This window comes from Amphiura filiformis, chromosome 2, assembly GCF_039555335.1.
Source record: "Amphiura filiformis chromosome 2, Afil_fr2py, whole genome shotgun sequence".
Taxonomy (NCBI): Eukaryota; Metazoa; Echinodermata; class Ophiuroidea; order Amphilepidida; family Amphiuridae; genus Amphiura; species Amphiura filiformis.
This window is the reverse complement of record NC_092629.1, coordinates 53122016-53149081: the sequence shown is the minus strand read 5'-3', so window position 1 is coordinate 53149081 and position 27066 is coordinate 53122016. Positions and strand designations below refer to the sequence as shown.

The following is a 27066-nucleotide window of genomic DNA, read 5'->3' as shown; positions in this document are numbered from 1 at the left end:
CATTTAAATTCTTACCATTTTGGCCGTTTCTCATCAAAATGTCCGTTTTCTCATCCAAAACTTCCTTTAGTGTATTAAGTTAGCTTAGGCCTATTGATCCTAAATTTGCTGGTAGGGTAAAAACTCGTTTTAGGGGGTGTTTAAAAAGTTGGCCACACATGCGTATAGGCCTACATTATCATACTTGAGTGCCCCTCCCCGGTGAAATTTGAGACTCATTTGGTCACCGTTCTAAGCGTCCTTGCCCACACGAGTCGCCCAGGAGTAGGCCCTACCCGGCATTATTAATTATTAGTGGTTAGCCTCCTAAATACAGTCGCGTATCGTGTTGTCAATTATCGTTACTTGTGTCCATGGATATGACCCCATGTATAAGTAGGCCCCTAGTCTTCATAGAATTCACACAGTCTATGCCATGTCATTTACGGATACAAAGAGGATAATAATGTTGAGGGCGCCCACAAAATCTTACACCGTCTTACACAATGTTCCAAGGCAAAGTTCAGTTTAATATTTACTCATCGTAAAAATACAGACGTTTTATTATGTGATGATGTTGTCTGGATGGGTGGACAGTTGTCACACTGTGGAAAAACAACAACCGGGAATCCGCATTCATTTACAAATAGCATTAAATTAGTATCACATAGTGGCCTCCGTGCAGTGGAAAACCTAAATTCTTTCATCAAAAAGAAATGAAAATGACAAAAAAACCGGATCCACCTGTACGCCTATAAAATGGGCACAGAAATTTGTCTCAAATATGAATGAATTTTAAGAAACATACGGGATATGATGAACCAATGACCTGACGCCATGATAGTAGGATCTATTAGTCGTTTTATATACAATGTATATACCGTGTTGTCATAATACCAATATTTGACATAATATATAACGAGTAATATTTAGTATTGTAAATATGCAGTTCATATGCACAAACGAACACTGATCTTTATGATATTCAGGTTGTTGTACATCTCATATAACATGTCATATAGGAGGTCATATGTGTTGACCTTCTCCTATTGTATTTGTTCATCTGTGTATGGAGAGGATTAGCGCCATTAAAACTCCATCAGTATTTGGGCGTAGTTCAGTGAACTCACCAGATTGCTATTCCAAGTACTTTGATAAATACAGATAATATGTATTAATGGGTCGAGGCGATTGCATTGAAAAACTAATAAATTATTCATAACAGTTACGTAATCAATCGATAGTGCGGACACTTTTCATTTACAAACCACCAAAATTCGTTATCTTTTAGCGTTGGAAAAGAAACCACGTGAATAGAGTGTCATCCCCCTGGTTTGGCCCTGGCCCCAAAACACTACATCCATAAACTTGGTAAATACGTCACCTACTTAATTATTCATAGCTACCTTGAACGGCTGGAATACATGGATGTATGAAAACCGGGACAACGGTTTTGCCGAAAGGTATTAAAGTTGCTTAAAAATTTATTAGAAATTAAATATATATTATAATAATGCCAAAAGTAAAAGTGTGCTTTGCACACATAATAACTAAGCTACTTTTCATTGTGAATTTTTGAAGAGAAGCCAGTCAGCTACGTATGAACATTTGCTGTGAACATGACATGGTGAATGTAAAATTTTGTATATATGGCTCAAAATAAGCTAAGGTGTCATAAAAGTGTAACACACAATTATTTTTCCAGCTCTTTTCTTTTGGTCTCCAACCAGGTTTAAATTATAGTATGCACATATATCGTTCATAATACACTAAAAGAAAGATAAGTTATAGACCATTTACTTCACAAATTTAATTTTCTAGCCCTTATGTACGTTATATTTGACAGACACAATTTTGATGATTTTCTGCAATCAAATAAAAATTTATAAAGTATTACATAAGGTATTTTGTGGTTATTTAGGTGTAGGACCTACAGCAACTGATTGTGGAAAAAATGTGTCCAAATATTACAATAAGGAGGATAAATTGTTATAAATAAAATATGTGTGTCTGTCAAGCCATAACATACGCAAGATGTCTGTCAAATGTAACATACAGAATAATAATTTGGCAAAACAGTAGTTCAAGATGGGAAATTGAATAAAGATCACATGCAGTTTATAAATCACATGTTTTAAAACACTTTTATAAACTCTAAACTATCATCATAATGTGAACATCAAGTGATTTTTAATTTTTTTAAACAAATTGCGTATGTTATTTTTGACAGACACATACAAATCTTGCGTATGTTACTTGCGTACAAATGTTTGACAGACAACACTTAACAATGGATTGTGTCATCAAAAAAGCTTCTCCTCACAAAGTGATAGTGCCACAAAGCTAGGTGGAGCTAAATGCTATGTCATGTAGCATAATTAGCTGTATCACCCTAGTTTAGCAGGAATTACAGCACCGTCTTGCGGATGTTATATTTTGACAGACATTTCAAGAAAAATTTTAAAATTGTTATATGTTCAAAAAAGATGGCAGCCACTTACAAATTGATTATAATATGGAGAAATGAAGTTATTTACAATAGATTTACCCTTTAGTTTATGCTTCAAGTCTTTGTTTATAAAAACTGAGGGACTTCAAAATCAATCAAAAGTTTGACAGACAATAGTAACATATCATAAAAGGCAAACTTTTAAATCCTTTTCTTGATCTGTTAACTTATAATTCATAATGCCTCTTTCTGTTTTTTTTTGATTGGTTTACTGCACCATTTTGGGAAACAGGTCACATGAATTTCTATAAGGATCCATAAAAAAATTAAAAGCTGTTGAAAAAAAGGCGTCTCTTGGCATGTTACAAATAATAGTGTAAAAATAGGCATTTTACAGCTATTTTTTTTTTTTTTTATTATTTAGAGTGAAAGGATTTTACTTAAATTGTGTATGCTATGTCTTTACTACCTAAACTTGCCACTAAACTAGCAAATATTCCATTTCTATAATTATTATTTAAAAAAAAAGATGTCAAAATATATGGCTATAATATGACACCTTAGCATATTTTGAGCCATATATGTATGATGTAATTGTAACATACATGTAAGCTTACTACGTAATACGTACGGTACATTCAAAAGATAACCTCTGCCCCAATAATCCCAAGCTATTGTCTGAAACTGCACCTCGGAAGATGTATGGTAAGAACTCAGACCTCAAATGATAGTCATATAACGACCAAAAGATAAGTGACTGATCCAGTCACGGTACAGGATCATGTCAGAAATTAATATTTTGTTCTGGGTCTGATCTGATTATTCGGACTAAGACACTGACTATCAATGTCATTGAGGACTGAGTTCCGCAGTCTAATACTGTCCAACACTCCTTGCGGAGTCACACGGATAGGTTGATATGCGCATGCATCAATTGTGCATGCAGTTCATGTAAATTAGTCTCATTTGCTTTCTTGATTTCTTGAAGGTGTTTTGTTACGCTGGTTTTAAATTGAGTGGGGTCTAGAATGTAAACCAAATGATTTGGTAGCTCATTCCACTCTATGTTATCTATACTTCACTTGACCCAAATATATGATTTTTTTTGGTGATGAGAGACTCGCACATGGAATTTCAGAGGGATTTTGATAGCAGTTCCATTAAAAAAGTTGCTATCGTCATGAGACTAAGATCTAGAAACACCCCGAAATGCTTTTTTGGGGGAATTTTTGCTAGCTGAATCTTTTTGATGAAAGTCAATCTTTGACTATATGTAACTTTGCTACGGAAAGTGCTATGACAAAAAGGTTTTCAGTGTTGGCTTTCTTTACTCAAGGGCTTTAATTTGATATAAAATGATGTAGTTTGATGGTAAATTTGAATTCACCTGCCATATAATTCCCTGCAGCTGCAATACCCTATTCTCTTGGACTTGGTCGGGCTGATGTCACAAAAGGGGAAATAACCTGCCCTTGTAAAACCGTTTTGTCATACGTAGCAATTTTCATCATAGGCCTATAATTATAGCAAAGTTTCATCTTGTCAAAGATTGACTTTCATCAAAAATTAAAATTAAAATATTCAGCCAACATTTTATGCATCAAAAAAACAAAACAGCATAGTCTCGTGAAAGTGCAGCTTTTCTATGTGGAACTGCTATCACAATCCCTCTAAAATTCCATGTGTGATTCTCTCATCACAAAAATAAATATTTGGGTCAAGTGTAGTATAGCTACAAGCCTCACATACAACATATGTAGGTTTCCTTGACAAATCTTTTCTTTTAAATTTCTATGTTTGTATTGTGTTTGGGCCCCGGTTTAGGCCAATTTGGCTGACTATCAAATGTGTTTTAGAGTTTGCCTTTCATACCAGAAAGACCTACCTAGACTCGCTCACGCTCATACGCCGTATAGAGGCCGAGATGGCCGAGGGGTTAAAGCGTTGCGCTGCCAGCCTGGAGAATACAATCGGCAAGGGTTTGAGCCAGGAGGGTGAAAGTGCATACATGTAGGAACAATGCCGGAAACTACGTCACGCTATTGTTCGACCTAGGATACATCATTCGCCATTTTGTATTAACGCATGATCGTTGCTTTGCAATTTCCACCGGATAGTCTGTGGATAGCGTAAGAGCATGCTTTGACCATGCGTTAAAAAAATAATATCATGAAGATGTTTAAGATTGATTCATAGATGTTTCCAAAATTGCCGTCATATTGCATAGATTCACCAAAGAATGGTTTGTTTGTACTATACTTATATTTAGTAATTAAAAATCGGGAGAATTTTAAGAAATCAATGTTTTTACCTGTCGGTACATTACAACTCGTGAAACACATAAATTAGTGATGTGCCTGGGTGACCTAAATCTACTAACCTTTAACGTTTCCTCTATGAACTCTAACCCTCCTGCAATATGCCACCTATTGTCTAGACCTAGGCTACATCTTCCGGTTTGGTTATGTAACCTACATGTAGGATGCTTATCCCTTCGTATAGATACCTGGTTAGAGCCTTGGGCTTGCCCAGGAGAGAATTCTCTTCCCTCCCAAAAAGTTCCTATCGCCAGGAATCCTTCAATTAAAAGTTATATCACAGAATTTACATGTATGTAAATTTGTAGAATTTCTTCTCACCCCCATTCACTATCTAGCATGTGCATATAGGTAGCACTGTACAAAATGTACATGTATGTGCGACGTCCATGGTTCGGAAGTCATGCAAAGCCGTCCAGTCAGGCCTGTGTACGGTACCGGAAGAGTCAAACCCTGTGCATGTTAAAGACCCATCCAGTTGACCAGGCAAACTTTCAAGGGCAACCCAAAAAAGTAGGCTTGAAATATAATCAAGTCAATGTTCACTTCTATACCACCAAACTTTGTACAGCTCATAACTTTATGACTAATGTGTTTTCCAGATATTTGGAGCGGCCTTTAAGTGTCAGAGTTATTCGAAAAGAGAAGGAGGGCCATCCCCGTTTCTGATATCTGCAATCAATCCTGGGTTCCAGGATCGTGCATAGTTAAACTGTGCACATAAAACCCATGCGTTGATACTCAAACAGTTGAGGTAAGCATGTATATGGATGGAAGGAAAATACCCGATCTGTGCGATCAAAAACACAAAATTCAAACTTTGAACATGGCAAAAGATATTATTGCCAAACAATATAGAATCAAAATTTGATGTCAACTTGAACTTGTGCTTGTGAAATGTGCTCTCCAAACATGTGGTGAGTAGGCAAAATATTTCCCATTCAAACATGTGTTAAACTTGAAAGTGCATAATCTGGGCCAGACCTACCATGGTGAAATGCAAGTTGCAAGTGTTATTTTTGTGATTTCAGGCATTTTGAAAATGTTGTAAGGAATAAAATAGCAATTTTTAATATTTACATAAAAGAACCCTAAATAAACAAAATACAATACATCTCATGCCTTCTTTATTTTTGTTCCCACTATCGCTCCATTAATATGTATAAAAAAAATTATGATTATATGATATATGATATCAGTACATTTGATCGTATGTTTTATTTGAGCATATTTATGACAAAATCAGAATTTTCCTAAAAATGGCCAATTTTGTGAATCTTCAGAATGGATTGTCCGATTCACGCGATTCAAAAAGTTTTGAAGGAACTATTCTGACAGAAAAAGTAATTCCAGGGGTAGGTTTGAAATTTTTATGTTGCCAGCCTTGTACTAGGTCTGACTATAGTTTCAGCAAATTCAAATATGTGATTTGAGAGCTAGAGAGAAAAAAAGGGGGGGGGTTGTTTTCATTCTATTTACTGGTAATTGCTGATGAAGCTACATTGTATGGATTTCATTCACATAACTATATATACTAGGCCCGCTACTAGGCATATATTTTGATGCATAGCTATTGTTATTTCAATGCAGTGAATGTGTAATTTCTTTAACAACCTTCTTTAATATTGATTTTTATATATTTCAGGAACAGAATGGTGCATCATTGCTCTGTTCCATCATGTCATAAAGCCGGTTACAGAATACAGGATGGCCGAAAAGTCAGCTTCCACAAGATACCGTCACAGAACCAGCTATTAAGGCAACGATGGATTCATGCTATAAAACGGGACCCAGGCAGCATTTCTAGACATACCAAAGTATGCTCTTTGCATTTCCATGAGGGTGATTTTTTCAAAGACCAGTTCACTACAAACCGCATTCTAAGACCAAATGTAGTGCCATCCATCTTTGATATCACCCCAAGTACAACTACCAGTAAACCAACAAGTGCACCTCCCAAGCACTGTGTTAATCTTGAACAATTCAAAGCAGATGAAGACACAAGCAATGTAGATGAACTTGAGGGAGGAACACTTGAGGACATTCTGTGCAAAGAAAACAATGAACTGAAAACCGAAGTGGAAAATGTGAAAAAAGCATTATCAGAGGTGGAAAAAACCCCAGAGTCAATGACAGTGTACAGGTATGCGATAAACCATTTTAGTATTTTAAAGATTTTACTTTTGTGACATACCCCTGGGAATCCAGGTACCCGAAAATACAGGGAAAAAAATCCAAAAATCATTATTATTATTATTATTATTATTGTTTTTTTCACAAAAATTGAAAAAAAGTGATAGGCCGTAAGGTTGGAATCCGAAGAAATACTGTTAAAAAACTGTTTTACTGCTACTGAACAGGCAAGGACACATTGAATTAGTATGCATTGCTAGCTGCTCAATAGAAACAAAAGTAATTAAAATGTACAACTTTATCCAACTTTGAAAAAAAATTAGCATTTTTTTTAAAAGTAGTATTTCCAACCTTGAATAATAAGTAACTTAAAAGGGGGGTAACCCTCTCAGTTTAGGATATGGATTGTCTTCAAACTTACATACAATTTCAAATATTGTCCCCTTTATGCATCTATGTGAGAAAACAAGAACATTTTCAGCGTAAAAGTGAACAATTAGCAAGCCAATACGTTGTTACGCATGAATTGCATTGAACAACACTCCCGCCGAGTGCTTCGCCATACCACTACGTCCATCATTCTTGTGACAAAATATCTCATTCTTTTTATTTTAATTTGACCCTGATACATTTCCTTTTAATTTTGTATATTATCATCATGTACATTTTACATTTTTCTTTTCTTTTAGAATTTGTTTTAATATTATTATCATCATGTACATTTTACACTTTTCTTTTGATTTAGAATTTGTTTTAATAAAAAAAATGATTTTTTAAATTTTATTTCTAATTAATTAATTAATTTTATAGTGGGGGGGGCATTTTTTCTCATATTTTTTTTCATATTCCTTGTATCATACTTAACAAGGTAAGGTCTTGTTTTGTATTTATTTCATCCCTTATGTATTCTTTATTTTTGTTTTAAGCGTTTATCATTATAGCAGCCTCATTATTTCAGACCTATTTCCGTTCGTGCGAATTGGTATGGGAGTAAAACGGCTCATATTCATGGATTCATTTTTTCCTACCCAGAATGTCGAAGGTGGCTACCACTATATAGCCTGTTTTTTTCTTGATTTCTCCGAAAATACATCAAATTGGATTGTCAAATTTCAGGATCGTAATGAGAAAATATAATCTATTAAGTGATACCAAAAACTCATCAACAATGAGAAAACTCGGGGGGATGATGCTGTCGATCCGGTTACGGACCTTTAACTCTATAACTTCCTTTTTTTTCGAATTTTGTAAAAAAAAACACTTGTGTGTGTTTTTCGGATACTTTAACCTGTAAATTTTGACCTGGATAGGCCAAGAATGTCCGAAATTATGCTCCACGGCTCCATGAGCATAATGGTCCTACATGTAGACCCGTCAGCGCAAATCAGCTCTGTAACAACTAAGTTAAATCTGGAAAAGGAGAGAAAAATGTAACATCTCCCACTATTTTGGGGTCCCACCATAAGACACATGACCTTATGGGCAAGTAAAGCAGTGCTGTATAAATTTTGCAAATAATTTTTTTAAAAATATTTTTAGTAACAGGCTTTGAGTTTTAAGGTGAGAGGATGCAACACACGTAGAGGGCTCACCTTACCATCCAATTGAGTGTGATTTAAAGCTCACCTTATAAAATCTGTCTGACTCTTAGGTCTGTATGCACAAAACAAGTTTGATCAGGTCTAACTTTAGACCTGCTGTAACTATGGAGATCTATAAGTCATGGATAAGGAACATTTTGGTATTTACATACCTTATTCTATAATATTGTAGAGCCAAATACATGTTATATATAGCTGAAGTTTAATTTTTTAACATTACTAGGAGTACGGAGAAATAAAGTTAAACTATGTGGTAAATTAAATATGAGAAAGGTTTTTAACACAAGTCAAACACATACATAAATGAAAACCAGTGAAAAAATTTCACTGACCATCCAGGATTTGAACCTGGGACCTTGGGATCACGGACCGATGCTCTACCAACTGGGCTAATGAGTCAGATGGAGGGCAGGTATTGAACTGAAGGCCTATAGATAAAAAAATATGGGGCTCTTCTCCATCTGACTAATTAGCTCAGTTGGTAGCTGGATGGTCAGTGAAATTTTTTCACTGGCTGTCATTTATGTATGTGTTGACTTGTGTTAAAAACCTTTCTCATAATTACTAGGAGTAAGTGAGGAAAAGAAAAGAATTTAAGTCTCACGTCCATAGTTGGACCAGGTCTAACTCTAAAGAGACCTGATTTAACTTGTTTTGTGCATGGACATAAGAGTCTTATTAAGTTGATACTTATATAAGTTCAGTTTCTCTTGCCTTAACATTTCAATAAATTTGTGCAATTTTTTGCACGCCTAGTATTTTCAAAACTCAAAGCCTGAAGTAGCTGTACACTGTGTTAGTCTCCGGTTTCCAACCTTTAGAAACAGTAATTTTGGTTCATATCTGAAATAGGTTGATAAAGTATACTATACATGTATGGTTGAAATAAAAAAAATTGAAATCCCCTTTCGCAAAGGTTTTAGATACTCTCTCAAATCTGCCCTCCCTGCGTAAATATTGAACGGGCTGTAAGTTTTACGCATGGTACTCTTTGAAATTATCTCTTTCTAAAACAATTCTTTTTTTTTCTATATTTCAGAGCCATGAAGCCTAGACAACAACTGCAGCGTAAGGCGATCTACCAAGCACAACCTGGCTCAGAATACTTGTGCCATTTTCAGCCATACACATGTATGTATTGCGGACAATATTACAGTGATTTCACATATTATGTAAAACATGTGATACGACATAGAGCAAAATTACGAAGATACTGGTACAGCCAGTAAAACATTTGGTCTAATGACAAGAACAAAAGGCAATGCGCCATGTGATGAAAGGATTCATACCAAGAAAAGACCCTACCATTGTAAATATTGTGACAAGTGTTTGTTACATGCAGGTGCCAAGACTGTACATGAAAGGGTTCACAACAAAGAGAAACCTTACCAATGTAGATATTGTGAGAGGAGTTTCTCACAGACAGCTGGCAGGACAAGACATGAAATGGTTCATGCCAAAGAGAGATCATCCTTATTTAATTATTACAGCGAAGGTTTCTCACAGGAAGGGGCCAATATTTCACATGAAAGTATTCACAACGAAGAGAAACCTTTGCAATGTAAATATTGCAGCCAGAGTTTCACATTGGTATCACAGATGATGGCACATTGGGAGACTTTTCATGAAAGAAATCTTGCCAAACGGAAACCATACCCATGTGATTATTGTGACAAAAGTTTCTTACGGAAGATAAAAGATTAAGCATGAACTGATCCACACCGGTGAGAAACCATTATATCAATGTTCATATTGCAATAAGAGTTTCTCATGTGCAGAGAGCAAGGCTACTCATGAAATGACGCATACCGGCGTGAAACAATTCTATCCATGCATATATTATGACAAGGTTTTTGCATATGCAGGCAGTAAGATTGCACATGAAATGATTCACACTGGTGAGAAACAAATACCGGTATATCAATGTTCATATTGCGATAAGAGTTTCTCATATGCAGGTTGCAAGGCTACTCATGAAATGACTCATACCAAAGAGAAACCATACCAATGTAAATATTGCATGAAAAGTTACTCACATGCAGGTCACATGACTGTCCATGAGATGAATCATACTAAAAAGAGACAAGTACGTGTATATGAATGTAAACATTGTGACATGCGTTTCTCTACCCCAAGTGACAAGACTGCACATGAAATGCTTCATACCGAGAACCCGTACCAATGCAAATTTTGTAACAAACGTTTCACACATAAAATTAGCAGAACTAAACATGAAAAACTCCATACCATAGAGAAACCTTACCGATGCAAATATTGTGAGAAGAGATTCTCAAAGGCAGGTGTCAAGACTAGACATGAAAGGATTCATACCAAAGAGAAACCTTACAAATGTGAATATAGTGACAACAGTTACTCATGGACAAGTAACAAAGCCAGACATGAAAGGATCCATACCAAGGAGAAACCTTTCCGATGTACATATTGTGTCAAAAGTTTCTCAACGGAAAGTACCAAGGCTAGACATGAAAGGATTCACACAAATCAGATTCCAATAAGCAACATCTATTTAAAGGTTCGGAAGGATCCTTTCAATAAATCAATCAGTTGGGATGTGCAATAATTATGAACCCTGGGGAGGGTAAGGGGCTAGAGTCGAAGGACCAAGAAAAGAGGGTGCTTTTTTGGCAATTACTCCTTTCCCTCAAAAAGTCAATCAAAATAGCCCCCTCGATTTACCTCTGACGTTATTTCTGGTTCAAAATGGCTGCCCTTCCGGTTGACCTTTGACCATGAGCTACCGGTTAAAACCTGACCTTTGACAACTTCTGGTTGGCATCTGACCTTTGACCACTTCCAGTTGACATTTGATCATATGACCCCAAAATGATGTCAAAAAGTTAGATTATTACTTTTTTCAGCGCATTTGACAACATAATTGATTCAATTATGATATTTCATAACTCATTTTGACACAATTTCTGCAGTTTGATGATAGAAAAAGTGGAATATAAAAAGTGGAGAAACAGAATAAATTTGACTGACTTTAATGTGTCAGCCCAATGTTAAGCCTCTAAAACCCCTTTTGCATTATGTAGTTCATTGCACAATTGATGCATTCTGTTCAAAAAGGTCATTGACCTTAATACAGGGGCCAAATTTCAAAATTGTTCAAATATTTTTTTAAAACCAAAACAGAGTATTCGTCTAGTTGAAAGGAATCGGAAGAATTTTGACCTATCTGTTAAAAGCAAACATGGTAAAATGTCAATTTTTCGGCTCCACAAGGGTCAAAGAATAAAAAATGCACCAATTTTGATCAAAATGGTCTCACATTTAAAGAAGAGTATAGTATGCCTCTGGTATTTTGAATTACTGAGTCCTTTTGACCTTGACATTTGCGGTCACATTGGTCTGGTAATGCAGCACCAGAGGTTTCTTTCTTTTAAAACCCCTTTTCTGTTCAAAAGGTCATTGACCTTAATACAGGGGCCAAATTTCAAAATTGTTCAAATATATTTTAAAAACCAAAACAGAGTATTCGTCTAGTTGAAATGAATCGGAAGAAGTTTGACCTATCTGTTAAAAGCAAAAACGGTAAAATGTCAATTTTTCGGCTCCACAAGGGTCAAAGATCAAAATGGTCTCACATTTATAGAAGAGTATAGTATACATTTGTACCTCTGGTATTTTGAATTACTGAGTCCTTTTAACCTTGACATTTGCAGTCACATTTGTGACGTGTCATGTCAAAAGCAGACACTTTTGGGCAGGATCGTAAATAGAGAAGTAGCCAAAACTCTGTCCGGGGTAACTTTTTCACAATGTGTGTTTCTTGCGAATTTGTGATATTATTAATGTTAAAAATATTGTCTCATCGTTTCAGACCAGAATATAACTGGCATCTTGTATTTTTGAGACATTTTTCAAGGTAATTCCTACTCTCAACATTGTCAATAATATTTTTAAAGGCCAATATCTCAATATCCAATTTTACAATACCATACCTTAATTACGAACTCAATATCTTCGCTTAGGAATGTCCGATTTCATTGGGGAAAACAGCGTTGTGGACCAAATATCTTTATATTTAAGATATGTAAAAATCTCAAAATTGATAACCTGCCCAAAAGTGTCTCCTTTTGACATGACACGTCACATTTGTCTGGTAATGCAGCACCAGAGGTGAGGTAAACTATTCCTTTTTAAATTTGTTCCAATTTTGGACCTTTTTTTATCAAAATGGAGCATTTGTTTATATATATGTGGATCCGAAAATTTATCATTTTGTCTATCACCAGCTCGAGATATGGCAGATCTGTCAAAGTATACATTTTCTGAAGCAGTATGACCAGATAAATACAGAGACATGATTTGTAACAAACTCTGAGCAATTTTGAAATTTGACTCCTGTTTAGATTTGGATGATCATTTGAACATGTTCCCCCAAAAGGAACACGGGATGTTTTTAACCTTCGAGATAGTTGAGACTGATGCTTAAAAATACTACGAAGTCAGCTTGTACAGTTCATTCAATTAACTTGATTATCAACTGCTGATTAACACACTACTTCATCAGCTATCTACTGCTGATAGCACATTACTTCATCAGCTATCTACTGCTGATAGCACATTACTTCATCAGCTATCTACTGCTGATAGCACATTACTTCATCAACTATCTACTGCTGATAGCACACTACTTCATCAGCTATCTACTGCGGATAGCACATTACTTCATCAGCTATCTACTGCTGATAGCATACTACTTTATCAGCTATCTACTGCTGATAGCACACTACTTCAGCTATCTACTGCTGATAGCATACTACTTTATATCAGCTATCTACTGCTGATAACACACTACTTCATCAGCTATCTACTGCTGATAGCACACTACTTCAGCTGTCTACTGCTGATAGCATACTACTTTATCAGCTATCTACTGCTGTAATTGTTCCCATTTTCATAGTGAAAATAGGTATTATTCCAACCTAAAATTAACAAATTTATGTAAAATAAATCATTTACTCTCAGAAGAAGACTTCACATTTCAAAGCAGTGGTTATCCTATCAAAACTTTCCTTTTAGTATACATCTAAAGTCTGACATTGGCTGGATCCTACCAATTTGGATGACCAACCTTTTTTTTTATACGAAGAGAGGCCAAACACTTTTTTGCCCTATTTCATCAACTGCTGATAGCACACTATTTCATCAGCTATCTACTGATAAACCTAACTTTAATATGAGGGGACGAAAAGAAGGAAAAATATGGGGTTTTTTTCTTGGGTGTGGTTTTGACATACGAACGGCCATAGCGTGACACTGGGGAAACCCTTGATCGGCTACGCTTTCGATGCCCATAATTGATTTTGCATGATGACGTAATCACATCACACAGGATATTTTCTCTTGCAGTTACTTGGCGCTGTAGTGAGTTAAGGCTTCGAACTGTATTCCCTCCATATATATACCATAAATAATATACAAATAAGTTTATAATGACTGACTGGCAGGATTTGTAAAGCGCCAAAGTACTAGGAACACTAGGCGCAACGATAGTCCAAGCTTCTGCTTGGTGCAGGCGCATAGGAGTGAGAAACAAAAGACGAACAGACAGGGGGAAAGACTGCACGTTGGGGAAAAGTTGAGACGAGCAGCTTTTGTAATGAAGTTATATTATTGGCATTCTTTATTGGAAAATGCCCTGTTATCAGGCCGCCTTATAGTGCTCAGCGCGTTGTTGAACATAATAGCTCTCGTGCAATCTTTCCATTGGTACGCGTACGGTACCCTATTTGTATTTCAATGAATATCACCTTTAAAAGCAATTTTTTCCACTTGGTCTATTTTTGGGGCGAAGGAAAACAAAACAAACATTTCCATTTTATTTCAATCGGGTAAGTCCAAAATGGTCGCCCAAACCCTTTAAAACTGTCTGACGAATTTACGTCATAAACCATCTGCTGATAGTAAACTATTTCATCAACTGTCTACTGCTAGCAAACCACTTTATCAACTGCCTGCTGCTGATATCATACTACATCATCAACTATAATATTATACTGCTGATAGCAACCTTCTTCGTCTACTTGCCTACTTGCCTTCGTCTACTTCGTCTACTGATAGCAAACTACTTCAACTATCTACTATCAAACTACATCATCAGCTATCTACTGCTGATCGGCAAACTACTTCATCAACTATCTACTGCTGATAGCAAAATACTTCATCAACTGTCTACTGCTGATAGCAAACTACTTTATCAGCTATCTACTGCTGATACTATAGCAAACTACTCCATCAGCTATCTACTGCTGATAGCAAACTACTTCAACTATCTACTACTGATAGCAAACTACTTCAACTATCTGCTATCAAACTACTTCATCAGCTATCTACTGCTGATAGCAAACTACTTCATCAACTATCTACTACTGGTAGCAAACTAATATATCTATTATTGGAAAAGGGTAGTGTAACAGGAGTGACTAAGCATTGTTTTCTTCCTTTTGCTTCCAGCAGCAACCATTTCGAAGATGTGCTGAAACAATTTGTGATGGACATGATGTATTATATCACTCATACATAAATTCTAGACAGTTCATTGGTTGATTACCATTTATCATTTTTACTATCACCCTCTCCGTGTGATAGTCTTTACCATCATGTGCTCTTCCTTAGTGCGCCTGCGCCAAGCCGTGCGCTGACTCTTGGACTCGCCGATTTAGTTATGGGGTGGACCCCAAAATGTAAAGTATATCACGGCAAAACATGGTGTTATGTTGATGAAAAAATGTATATCCTACCTTAGGCCTGAATAGTATTTTAGTAATAGAATTTATGCATGAGTGATATAAAACAAATATTAACTGTCTTAAATTCGTGTAATGGTCGAAATATAATCACTCGGTGAAAGATGTATTGTTCCATTCTACTCGCCGTTCCGGCTCGTGGAATGGAACAATCCATCTTTCACCTCGTGATTATATTTCGACCATCACACTCATAGACAGTTAATATTTGTATACCATCGTATAACTCTCTCCACGCGGGTGCCGACTGCAGACGACACATTATATTTTATTTATATTCAAAAATTTCATAATTCTACATTTCAATTACTATATTTGGAATCGGTATGAAAAGTGCTTTAAAATGAGTACAAACAAGCCTAGTATTGGTTCTTAAAATAGCTCTTGATATTTTGAACTCTATGACAAGAGCAGAGCAATTAATAATACGATGGGTTTCAAATCAGACAGTGAAAGCGATCTGTATTTATAATTGTTATTTGCTATAATCTTTTATGTGAATTTTGTCTTCCATGGGCGACCATTCTCTCATGAGTGTGATCTGTGTAATTCTCAAACATTTTCAAAATAGGCTACAGTACATAGTTTAACAGATTGTGCTGTGTAGTTATTGGGTTGCCACACGAATATACCCCACGTGGAAATTTAGACAATCGGGATTGGAATGTGACAATAGGGACGAAAATATTGCTTTGTAATCCTCCACACACCCACCCCACATTAAATGTAACTACATGTACGCTGCTGAAATACCTGCTGCTAATACTAGGCATATCACCTCAAAAATAATCGCAGCAGAAACATGTTATTTAATGTTCCTACATTATTGAGCTTTATTAAAGCATCAAAAAACAGAATTGAAATCGGTCAATGCATTGTGACGTAGTATCAATTTAAAGATGCTCGTAGATGGAATGAAATCCTGCCACAAATGGCTGTAATGACAAAATTGGCACATTTTAAGATTTTGAAGGTATATTTGGATGCTTGCTTGAAAAAGCAGCGTTAATTTAAATATCACATGTTAAATGCATATCTTTTCTGACTTCGTTACAGAAAACAAAATTAAAAAATCTATCATTGAATAATTATAATAAATTAACCAAATATACTATTTTAGCAATTTCGGCCAATCTGCAGACAAATTAAATCTCAAAAAATGACTAAGTTCAGCTAATTAATATGCAAAATTGATGCCAATAGAAAACCATACATGATATAAAGGTGCGGGTTTTTTTGCACACATATGTATACAAAGTTCTTTCAATTGATAACAAAAAATACACAAAAAGTAATTAATTATGCAAATTAGGTAATTACAGCTAATTATGTATTTATGATATTATTATGCAAATTAGGCATGAGTAATTTTAGGTTTTTTTTTCAATATTTAATGAACGTCTGTTCATTCATCATCAATTTTTTAAGTATGATCCTGTTATGAGGTTGAATAAATGAACTGCAGTTAATTATTTAAAAACAATACAAAAAATAAAAAGTTTGACATTTTGACGGTGTCTGGAATATAATTTTCATTTTACTGTAAACATGGTATGTGTCACCATTACTCAAAGCCAAGTCCGAAAAGTAAAAATTAAAATTCAGTTGCAATGAGACTTTAAATTAACATTTTGTCATCTGGATTAACATGGGAGGATAATCGGTAAAAGCAAAAGCCATTTTACTGTACCGCGTATACAAAAAAAGTATGGCCTTGGACACACACAATGGCTTAGAGCTATTGTGGTTTGGAAAATTACTCCCTAAAAATATCATTGATTAATGTTTTGTTTCAACTAGTTGTAGGGAAGTGTTTCATTCGTTGTCGACGGAATTAATTTACATGCTAAGAAAGATTAGTATTGCAGCTAAATGGTGGTAGTTCCTTTACTTCAATAGGCCTATATTTACTGATTTATGAGCGATCTTCAAAAATCCATAAAAACAGGCAGTAGCTCTTAAACAAAACAATTTTTTTATTTATGGACCCGATGTTAGCCTCGGAAAGGCTTCACACACCATATATTAAAAATTTAAACAATTTGGATAAATGAAGCATATGAAGAAATTCATTTATCGACATGGATGTTTTCTAAAATTGGCCAAATTTGAAACGCGCCCTTTTCAATTCACTGTTATGCTTGCATGCACAGTGTAGCAGAATTATTGTGCAGCCACTGTGACATACCTACTAATACACTAGGGTCCACAACATACTCATCTATCAGGGCACAGTTCTTTAACCTCAATAAAATTGTATATTCATTGAATGAAAATTGGGTACAAAAACTCATACCCTGCAACTTGAGGTCAGATTTTGCACTATGATTGTTTATTGAGGTTACTGTAATTTGTCATTGGGATGAGGCCATTGTGGTCCATAGTGATAGCCCACTACTTATCCAACATTATATACTTCATTAATATATTCTTGTTCATTGATTGGTTAAAAGTGGATCACATGACCAAAAATAGTTCTCCCATCAGTACTCTTATCCGTAAATAGTACCTCTAAGCCGTAAATAGTATTTTCAATGTCCCGGATGAGCCGTAAATAGTACCTCCAAGCCGTAAATAGTACTTTTGACCATGCCTTCCGCGTGCGCGCATTCAATGCGACGGAACAGTTCACGCACGCGAAACTGCCATAGCGTGATTTCGCGCTGCTGTAATTGGTTAGCCCGATTTTAGCCTATTCGATTTTTTTGAAGGGCAAAATATAGGTTGTGCTTAAATTGGTCGTGCTGTTCACTCAGGATAGAAGCGGGAGAGTTAAAACGTCATATAATTTTCTTTTAACCAATCAATGAACAAAGAACATATTAATGAAGTATATAAAACAAATATATACTGCCTTTATTCGAAGTTCTGGTTAAAACTATGGTCCCTCGTTGAGATCAATTAATACTATTTTCCTTCGGGGCTGCGCCCCTCAGAAAAATAGTACTATTGATCTCACCTCGGGCCCATAGTTTTAACCAGAACCTCTCATAGCAGAATATATTTGTATACTATACTTAGTCGTGACAACTATCGGCTGGTAGCAAACTACTACAACTATCGCTGATAGCACATTACCAGTACTTCATCAACTATCTAAAGCTGCTAGCACACTACTTCATCAGCTATCTACTGCTGCTAGCAAACTACTTCATAAACTATCTACTACTGATAACACTACATCAGCTATCTACTACTGATAGCACACTACTTCATCAGCTATCTACTACTGCAGATAGCACACTACTTCGTCAGCTATCTACTACTGATAGCACACTACTTCATCAACTATCTACTGCTGATACAGCTTCTAGCACACTACTTCAGCTATCTACTGCTGATAGCAAACTACATCATCCACTATCTTATCTACTACTGATAAACACTACTTGATCAGCTATCTACTACTGATAGCATGCAATCTTCAGCTACTAGCAGAATACTTCATCAGCTATCTACTGCAGATAGCGGACAACTTCAACAACTATCTACTGCATGCTGATAGCAAACTACATCATAAACTATATCTACATGATTGTATTAACCCTAACACTGGACCCTGCTTTTTGGGATCGGAAGTCAAAGAAGATCCGAAAAAGTCAAGGAGAAGAAGAATTTTGACTTGGCACCCCTGGATTCGAACCTTTGACCCCTCGCATGCCAAGCACATGATCACGGACCGGTAGCTACACGGGTTATTGCTGCCCGGCCAGCAATTCCGTGCGCATATAACACTTGGGGTGATTGCGTCATCGCAGACCCTGGGATTCATGCATGCGCAGATTTTTTCATCGTAAGATTTTGTAAGTTTTTTGGGTGTTAGGGTTAATGATAACACACTACTTCTGCTGTCTACTGTTGATAGCACACTACTTAACAGCTATATACTGCTGCTAGTAAACAACTTAATAAACTATCTACTACTGATAACACTACTTCATCAGCTCTCTACTACTGATAGCACACTACTTCATCAACTATCTACTACTGATAGCACACTACTTCGTCAGCTATCTACTGTTGATAGCGGACTACTTCATCAGCTATCTACTGCTGATAGCAAACTACTTCATCCACTATCTTATCTACTACTGATAACACACTACTTGATCAGCTATACTGATAGCATGCAATCTTCAGCTACTAGCAGAATACTTCATCAGCTATCTACTGCTGATAGCGGACAACTTCAACAACTATCTACTGCATGCTGATAGCAAACTACATCATAAACTATCTACATGATTGTATTAATGATAACACACTACTTCTGCTGTCTACTGTTGATAGCACACTACTTAACAGCTATATACTGCTGCTAGTAAACAACTTCATAAACTATCTACTACTGATAACACTACTTCATCAGCTATCTACTACTGATAGCACACTACTTCATCAACTATCTACTACTGATAGCACATTACTTCGTCAGCTATCTACTGTTGATAGCGGACTACTTCATCAGCTATCTACTGCTGATAGCAAACTACTTCAACTATCTTATCTACTTTTGATAACACACTACTTCACAGTGGCGTAGCGTGGGCAGGGCTGTCAACTTTTTGGAATTGCTTTGCGTGAGACAGAGGCGTACTGGGATTTGCCGACTCCAATGTTCTTTTTGTATCTTGATTATTTGAGCCACGGCGTTCGAGAATGTGAAAAGCGGGGGGGGGGGGTAGGATTCATGACGAAGCGTGAGATTTTACTCATTTTCCAGCTTTTTGCGTGAGATTTACTACCTAGGCGTGAGATTTTACTACCTTGGCGTGAGAAAGTGACCCAATGCGTGAGACTCACGGCCAATGCGTGAGAGTTGACAGCCCTGAGCGTGGGTCATCACATTTCAGTGTTTTCATAATTTCATTAGCCAGGTTTAAATTATTACAAGATTTGAGGTGTTATTGTTATATTTCTTGCTTATACAATGTACATGTATGAGTGTTGTATGCAATGTACCTGCAAGTCACAAGAACATACTGGTCCGCTGAATGTACAGTCTATTTGTAACAGTAGGGCCTACATGTATGGGCAGTTATAGGTAGCAGGGGTCTACAAAATCATTATGTCAAGTCAGTTGTGCAAATATTGCAAACAAAACTGGTTATCTACTATAAAAACAAACAAACAAAAACAATGTTATTAGAAATTTTAATTTAAAAAATCCTTTTTGTCATAATTTACTTATTTTACTTATGTTACCCTATTTTACCACGGTAATTTAAGATGGCGGTAAATTACCGGTAATTTACCATGTAAATTAACCGGTAATTTACCGACTCACAACACTGACTGTTTGTATAGATCAGGGTCAATATTTACACAAAAACACCCAAAATTGCTCCTGGATCTGAAATCCTTATTTCAAGCCCTGTAGCTGATGTAGTGATATCAGTAGTAGATAGTTTATGAAGTAGTGTGCTAGCAGCTGTAGATAGTTGATGAAGTAGTGCAATATCAGTAGTAGATAGCTGATGAAGTACTGGTAATGTGCTATCAGCGATAGTTGTAGTAGTTTGCTACCAGCCAATAGTTGCCTCGACTAAGTATAGTGTGCAGTATCAGCTTGTTGGTGAAAACACTGAAAGCAGCACCCCCTCCCAAGCCCCCTTGATGTATGTGCTTCCAAAGTTTGAGGGGTTGATCATGGCTTGACTATCTCACAAGCTTTTTATATTTTAAACATTCTAAGGAACTGTACATGTACAACTCTAGGGAAAATGCCCCATTTTTTTGTCACAAATATGAGTGAACTTGTGATCGAGGAATGACCCTTTTGATTTCACATCATTCAGAATATAAATGCTTTTTGTCTCTGTTTTACCAAAGTGTTCCTGTGTATTTTGGGTACCACTGGTGGCATGTCGTGAGTTGGGCACCCCAAAAGGATGGAATAACACTTTATCGAAAACTGTGCTACCCATTAGATTGCCACACAACCCCTTGTCCCACAGCAGTGATTGATACCTCATTTTATGCCTAATTTAATATAGATTCAGTGTAGAAAAGCATTAACTCACATAGTATTCTGGTAAAAAGATGGCATATCACTTAGAATGGAAAATGCCAGGGGTGGCGGTTATGGTAAGCCAAAAGGTCCATTACGTATTGCGACAACGCGTTGCTTTCGAAAGCAACGCGTTGCTAAGCCAGCCAATATAGATATAGAGCTTTTAGCAGCACGTAACTTTCCCCAAAGCAACGCGTTGCTTTCGCCTTCTGAAAGCAACGCAAACAACATATTGTTGTCATTTTTTACGTCTTGTGGCGACAACCAATCACAGCGACTCTTACAGGATACACACAAGCATGCAAGAAACTCTTTATAAGCTTATATATATTGTTCTCATAATATCTGTGAAATTTTACGCTTGAAATGGATTTCGTTTTATGATATGAACAAATTAATATTGTTGCTCAAGGAATTTCTCATTTACAATTGAGTGTACAATAGTGTGATACACGCAAAACATGCTGTTACATGTAACAGCTAGTACCACTAAGGCGGGATGGACATAACCAACAACTCTTCAAAGCGCCGATATGATTGGCTAATCAAAAACTCGGCTTGGGCGCCCCTGAATTGATGTAAGCAACACGTTGCTAAAAGCTCTATTTCTATTGGCTGGCTTAGCAACGCGTTGCTTTGGCGAAAGCAACACGTTGTCGCAATACGTAATGGGGCTTTTGGCTTGCCATAGGCGGTGCAGGTGGATGCGGTTACATGTTAAATACATAGGATATAAATGGAGTGATTAAATAATTAATTTTTTATGAGCTCATGTGAAGCACTAATATGTTAAGAAATTTGGCTGATTTCTTGCATAAATTAACAAAATTACAGTCAGTTTTGTCAGCAAAATACATTTTGAGAAAAACGTGTTTGAAAATTGAGATTTACATAGAAGCCTGTATGTTAATTAGGCGGTAATTATGGGTTATCTCCAAAAAATAAACATGTTTGAAGGAAAAAAAAGTGTCAATTGTTAGAAGTTATCTACAACATATCAACAAATAGCTTTTTTGCCCATTTTTGACACCTTATGACATGCCACCCACTGTAAAACATCATCATTCTACATGTAAGTTGTACATGTAGTTAGCATCCTGGAAGTATAACATTGACAAGTTTACTTTTAACCAGATCCAAATATGATGACCAGGTTCATTACTATCAGTCATGAGTGGAAATTTCAATTGAATGAACACAGCCTGACATAGCGTGACAATGTGTGTGCGTACACTATGTGATGTACGCATGCCAGCGTGTGCAACTGTGTGTCCGTAACTCGAGAGTTGTTTAGTATTGTGTCCAAGGTTGTGGGTTCGCATTGCAGTTTGAAATTCCCGAAATACGATCACGGATGGGTCGAATACAAGCTTTTGAAAGCTGTGTTCATTCAATTGAAATTCCTAGTATATAAATGTTCTATCACGAAAATGAAAGCATATATGCATGTGATATAAACTGAATGTAGTTTTCTCAGATGGTATAGTCCAGTGCCGAGTGGCTAGATAGGCCGGCTCTGTATCCATGTATTGTTATGAGAGAAAACATTGAAACACTTGTTAAAAATGTACGTAAATACTACATGACTTTTGTTTCACTTTTTACAACTTTAGCCGGATCGTTGAAGCTAATTTTCATCTGGAAAGGTATTCAACTAAACAGGACTGTGTCAAGTATCTATATGTAGCTCTTAATATGAAAAGAATTGAATTTTTATCATTCATTTTAATTAATTTTTATAATTTAATTAATTTACTTATTTTCCCATTTTTTACCGGTAATTTACCGCCATTTTTAATTTACCGGTAAATTAACAACAGTCAAACACACACAGTTCTGTTTCAGAACCAGGGGCATTTTGCCTTTAAATTTGCTCCTGCTTATTTCAAGCCCTGATCAGCTATCTACTACTGATAGCACACTACTTCATCAGCTATCTACTACTGATAGCACACTACTTCATCAGCTATCTACAGCTGCTAGCACACTACTTCATCAGCTATCTACTGCTGATAGCAAACTACTTCATCAACTATCTTATCTACTACTTATAACACACTACTTCATCAGCTATATCTACTACTGATAGCATGCAACTTCATCAACTATCTTCTGCTGCTAGCATAATACATCATCAGCTATCTGCTGCTGATAGCGGACTACTTCAACAACTATCTACTACTGATAGCAAACTACATAAGCTATCTATTAATGAGAGCACACTACAACTTCCGCTGTCTACTGTTGATAGCACATTACGTATCAGCTATCTACTGCTGATAGCAAACAACTTCATAAACTATCTACTACATGTACTGATAACACTACTTCATCAGCTATCTACTACAGATAGCAGACTACTTCAACTATATACTGCTGATAGGACACCACTTCATAACTATCTACAGCTGCTAGCACACTACTTCATCAGCTATCTGCTGCTGATAGCTGACTACTTTGTCAGCTATCTACTGCTGATAGCAAACTGTAAATTATCTTATCTACTACTGATAACACACTACTTCATCAGCTTTCGACTACTGATAGCATGCAACTTCATAAACTATCTTCAGCTGCTAGCAGAATACTTCATCAGCTATCTACTGCTGATAGCGGACTACTTCAACAACTATCTACTGCTGATAGCAAACTACTCCATCAGCTATCTACTACTGATAGCAAACTACTTCAACTATCTACTACTGATAGCAAACTACTTCAACTATCTGCTATCAAACTACTTCATCAGCTATCTACTGCTGATAGCAAACTACTTCATCAACTATCTACTACTGATAGCAAACTAATATATCTATTATTGGAAAAGGGTAGTGTAACAGGAGTGACTAAGCATTGTTTTCTTCCTTTTGCTTCCAGCAGCAACCATTTCGAAGATGTGCTGAAACAATTTGTGATGGACATGATGTATTATATCACTCATACATAAATTCTAGACAGTTCATTGGTTGATTACCATTTATCATTTTTACTATCACCCTCTCCGTGTGATAGTCTTTACCATCAATGTGCTCTGCCGTAGTGCGCCTGCGCCAAGCCGTGCGCTGACTCTTGGACTCGCCGATTTAGTTATGGGGTGGACCCCAAAATGTAAAGTATATCACGGCAAAACATGGTGTTATGTTGATGAAAAAATGTATATCCTACCTTAGGCCTGAATAGTATTTTAGTAATAGAATTTATGCATGAGTGATATAAAACAAATATTAACTGTCTTAAATTCGTGTAATGGTCGAAATATAATCACTCGGTGAAAGATGGATTGTTCCATTCTACTCGCCGTTCCGGCTCGTGGAATGGAACAATCCATCTTTCACCTCGTGATTATATTTCGACCATCACACTCATAGACAGTTAATATTTGTATACCATCGTATAACTCTCTCCACGCGGGTGCCGACTGCAGACGACACATTATATTTTATTTATATTCAAAAATTTCATAATTCTACATTTCAATTACTATATTTGGAATCGGTATGAAAAGTGCATTAAAATGAGTACAAACAAGCCTAGTATTGGTTCATTGGTTCTTAAAATAGCTCTTGATATTTTGAACTCTATGACAAGAGCAGAGCAATTAATAATACGATGGGTTTCAAATCAGCCAGTGAAAGCGATCTGTATTTATAATTGTTATTTGCTATAATCTTTTATGTGAATTGTCTTCCATGGGCGACCATTCTCTCATGAGTGTGATCTGTGTAATTCTCAAACATTTTCAAAATAGGCTACGGTAGTTTAACAGATTGTGCTGTGTAGTTATAGGGTTGCCACACGAATATACCCCACGTGGAAATTTAGACAATCGGGATTGGAATGTGACAATAGGGACGAAAATATTGCTTTGTAATCCTCCACACACCCACCCCCACATTAAATGTAACTACGCTGCTGAAATACCTGCTGCTAATACACTAGGGTCCACAACATACTCATCTATCAGGGCACAGTTCTTTAACCTCAATAAAATTGTATATTCATTGAATGAAAATTGGGTACAAAAACTCATACCCTGCAACTTGAGGTCAGATTTTGCACTATGATTGTTTATTGAGGTTACTGTAATTTGTCATTGGGATGAGGCCATTGTGGTCCATAGTGATAGCCGACTACTGATACTGCACACTATACTTAGTCGAGGAAACTATCGGCTGGTAGCAAACTACTACAACTATCGCTGATACGTAGCACATTACCAGTACTTCATCCAAGAGCTGTAGGCATTCTTGTATTGTTTGTGATATTTGTACAATGTGTGAAATAAAATATGTTTTTAATAAATATTATTTGTGAATCTGTCTGATTTTTTACTCTTTATAATTAAAAGATACAACAAAATACATGAATATTGTTCATTCCACCGTATTAATGATCGTTTAAAATGGTATTCATTTACTTGCCCCTCTCCCCCTGGAGAAAAATATCCTTCCGATGCACCACCACTTTTCTGATTTTCGCGACACTATATACACGTAGTAAACGCCATGGATTCAATCGGATGATTTTAAGGTCGCGATAACATGCATATTCATGATCGATGAATGATATATTATTCATAAGTAGTGTTTATTTCCGCATTTTAAAGACTATCTAAGATATCAAGTATTAATTATGCATTCAGAACCGGCAAGACTGATTTACACCGAAGTATTCTGATTGGTCCGCAATGTGAATATGAATATTTATCGCGAAATGTCAATATGAATATTAAGTAGATATCATGCATACTTAATGAAGTTCGGCCATCTTTCATCTTGATCATGTCAAGTATATAGTGATTTATGAAAGGTTCGATCGGGAAAAGTGGTGGCGCTATATTAATAATTAATCAAACCAGCAGGGACACGATACGATGAATCGATATTTATTTTATATTTTTTTATGATATTTTCTGATTACTTGTAACAAACAGAAAGAGACAAAAATAAGATAAATGAACACATAATATTTAAAAGATGTATTTTATTTGACAAAACATTTTACAAACAATACAAGAATGCCTACAGCTCTTGCTTCATCAACTATCTAAAGGTGCTAGCAAACTACTTCATCAGCTATCTACTGCTGCTAGCAAACTACTTCATAAACTATCTACTACTGATAACACTACATCAGCTATCTACTACTGATAGCACACTACTTCATCAGCTATCTACTACTGCAGATAGCACACTACTTCGTCTGCTATCTACTACTGATAGCACACTGCTTCATCAACTATCTACTGCTGATACAGCTTCTAGCACACTACTTCAGCTATCTACTGCTGATAGCAAACTACATCATCCACTATCTTATCTACTACTGATAACACACTACTTGATCAGCTATCTACTACTGATAGCATGCAATCTTCAGCTACTAGCAGAATACTTCATCAGCTATCTACTGCAGATAGCGGACAACTTCAACAACTATCTACTGCATGCTGATAGCAAACTACATCATAAACTATATCTGGTCAATTCCAGCGAAAGCGGGACAAAATTCTCACTATGTTAACTTTCCACATTAAAATGTCATTAATAAAGGAAATCACGTTATTGATGGAGCATATCATGTCACGTCCAATGTGCTCTCTTTGTGCATATAGGCCTTTACTAGCAAGTCATACCAGGGGACAAGTTATGATAGCTTAAATGAATTGGCGTTACCCACGAATTCAAAGATAAAGCACCATATATGTCATTGAATGTCCTTCAATCAAAATGAAATTATTACCGTTAGAAAGACGTTTGCATGATCTCTCATCATGTGTAAAACGATTGAATTCCAC

The 27066-nt window shown here is 36.1% G+C and overlaps 1 protein-coding gene across 2 annotated transcripts; it reads left to right on the top strand.

Annotated features, from left to right (window-relative positions):
- The first annotated feature begins 1321 nt into the window (after positions 1-1321).
- On the top strand, positions 1322-11542 carry LOC140146371 (uncharacterized). Of its 2 annotated transcripts, XM_072168194.1 has the most exons (4): positions 1325-1442; positions 5349-5500; positions 6392-6889; positions 9520-11541. In XM_072168194.1, exons 3-4 carry the CDS (start codon positions 6399-6401, stop codon positions 9707-9709), a joined length of 681 nt encoding a protein of 226 aa, XP_072024295.1. In that variant the 5' UTR covers positions 1325-1442; positions 5349-5500; positions 6392-6398; the 3' UTR covers positions 9710-11541. The 2 variants fall into 2 exon arrangements, with proteins under 2 accessions (XP_072024294.1, XP_072024295.1); XM_072168193.1 differs by lacking the exon at positions 5349-5500 and having other exon boundaries at positions 1322-1442; positions 9520-11542.
- The last annotated feature ends 15524 nt before the right edge of the window (positions 11543-27066 follow it).

What these genes read in the sequence shown, in the direction of transcription:
- LOC140146371 (XM_072168193.1), top strand. Translation starts at nt 1,408, where the DNA reads ATGTATGAAAACCGGGACAACGGTTTTGCCGAAAG. An exon ending in GACAACGGTTTTGCCGAAAG is followed by an intron (nt 1,443 to 6,391) that starts GTATTAAAGTTG and finishes TATATATTTCAG; the next exon opens with GAACAGAATGGTGCATCATT. An exon ending in GAGTCAATGACAGTGTACAG is followed by an intron (nt 6,890 to 9,519) that starts GTATGCGATAAA and finishes TCTATATTTCAG; the next exon opens with AGCCATGAAGCCTAGACAAC.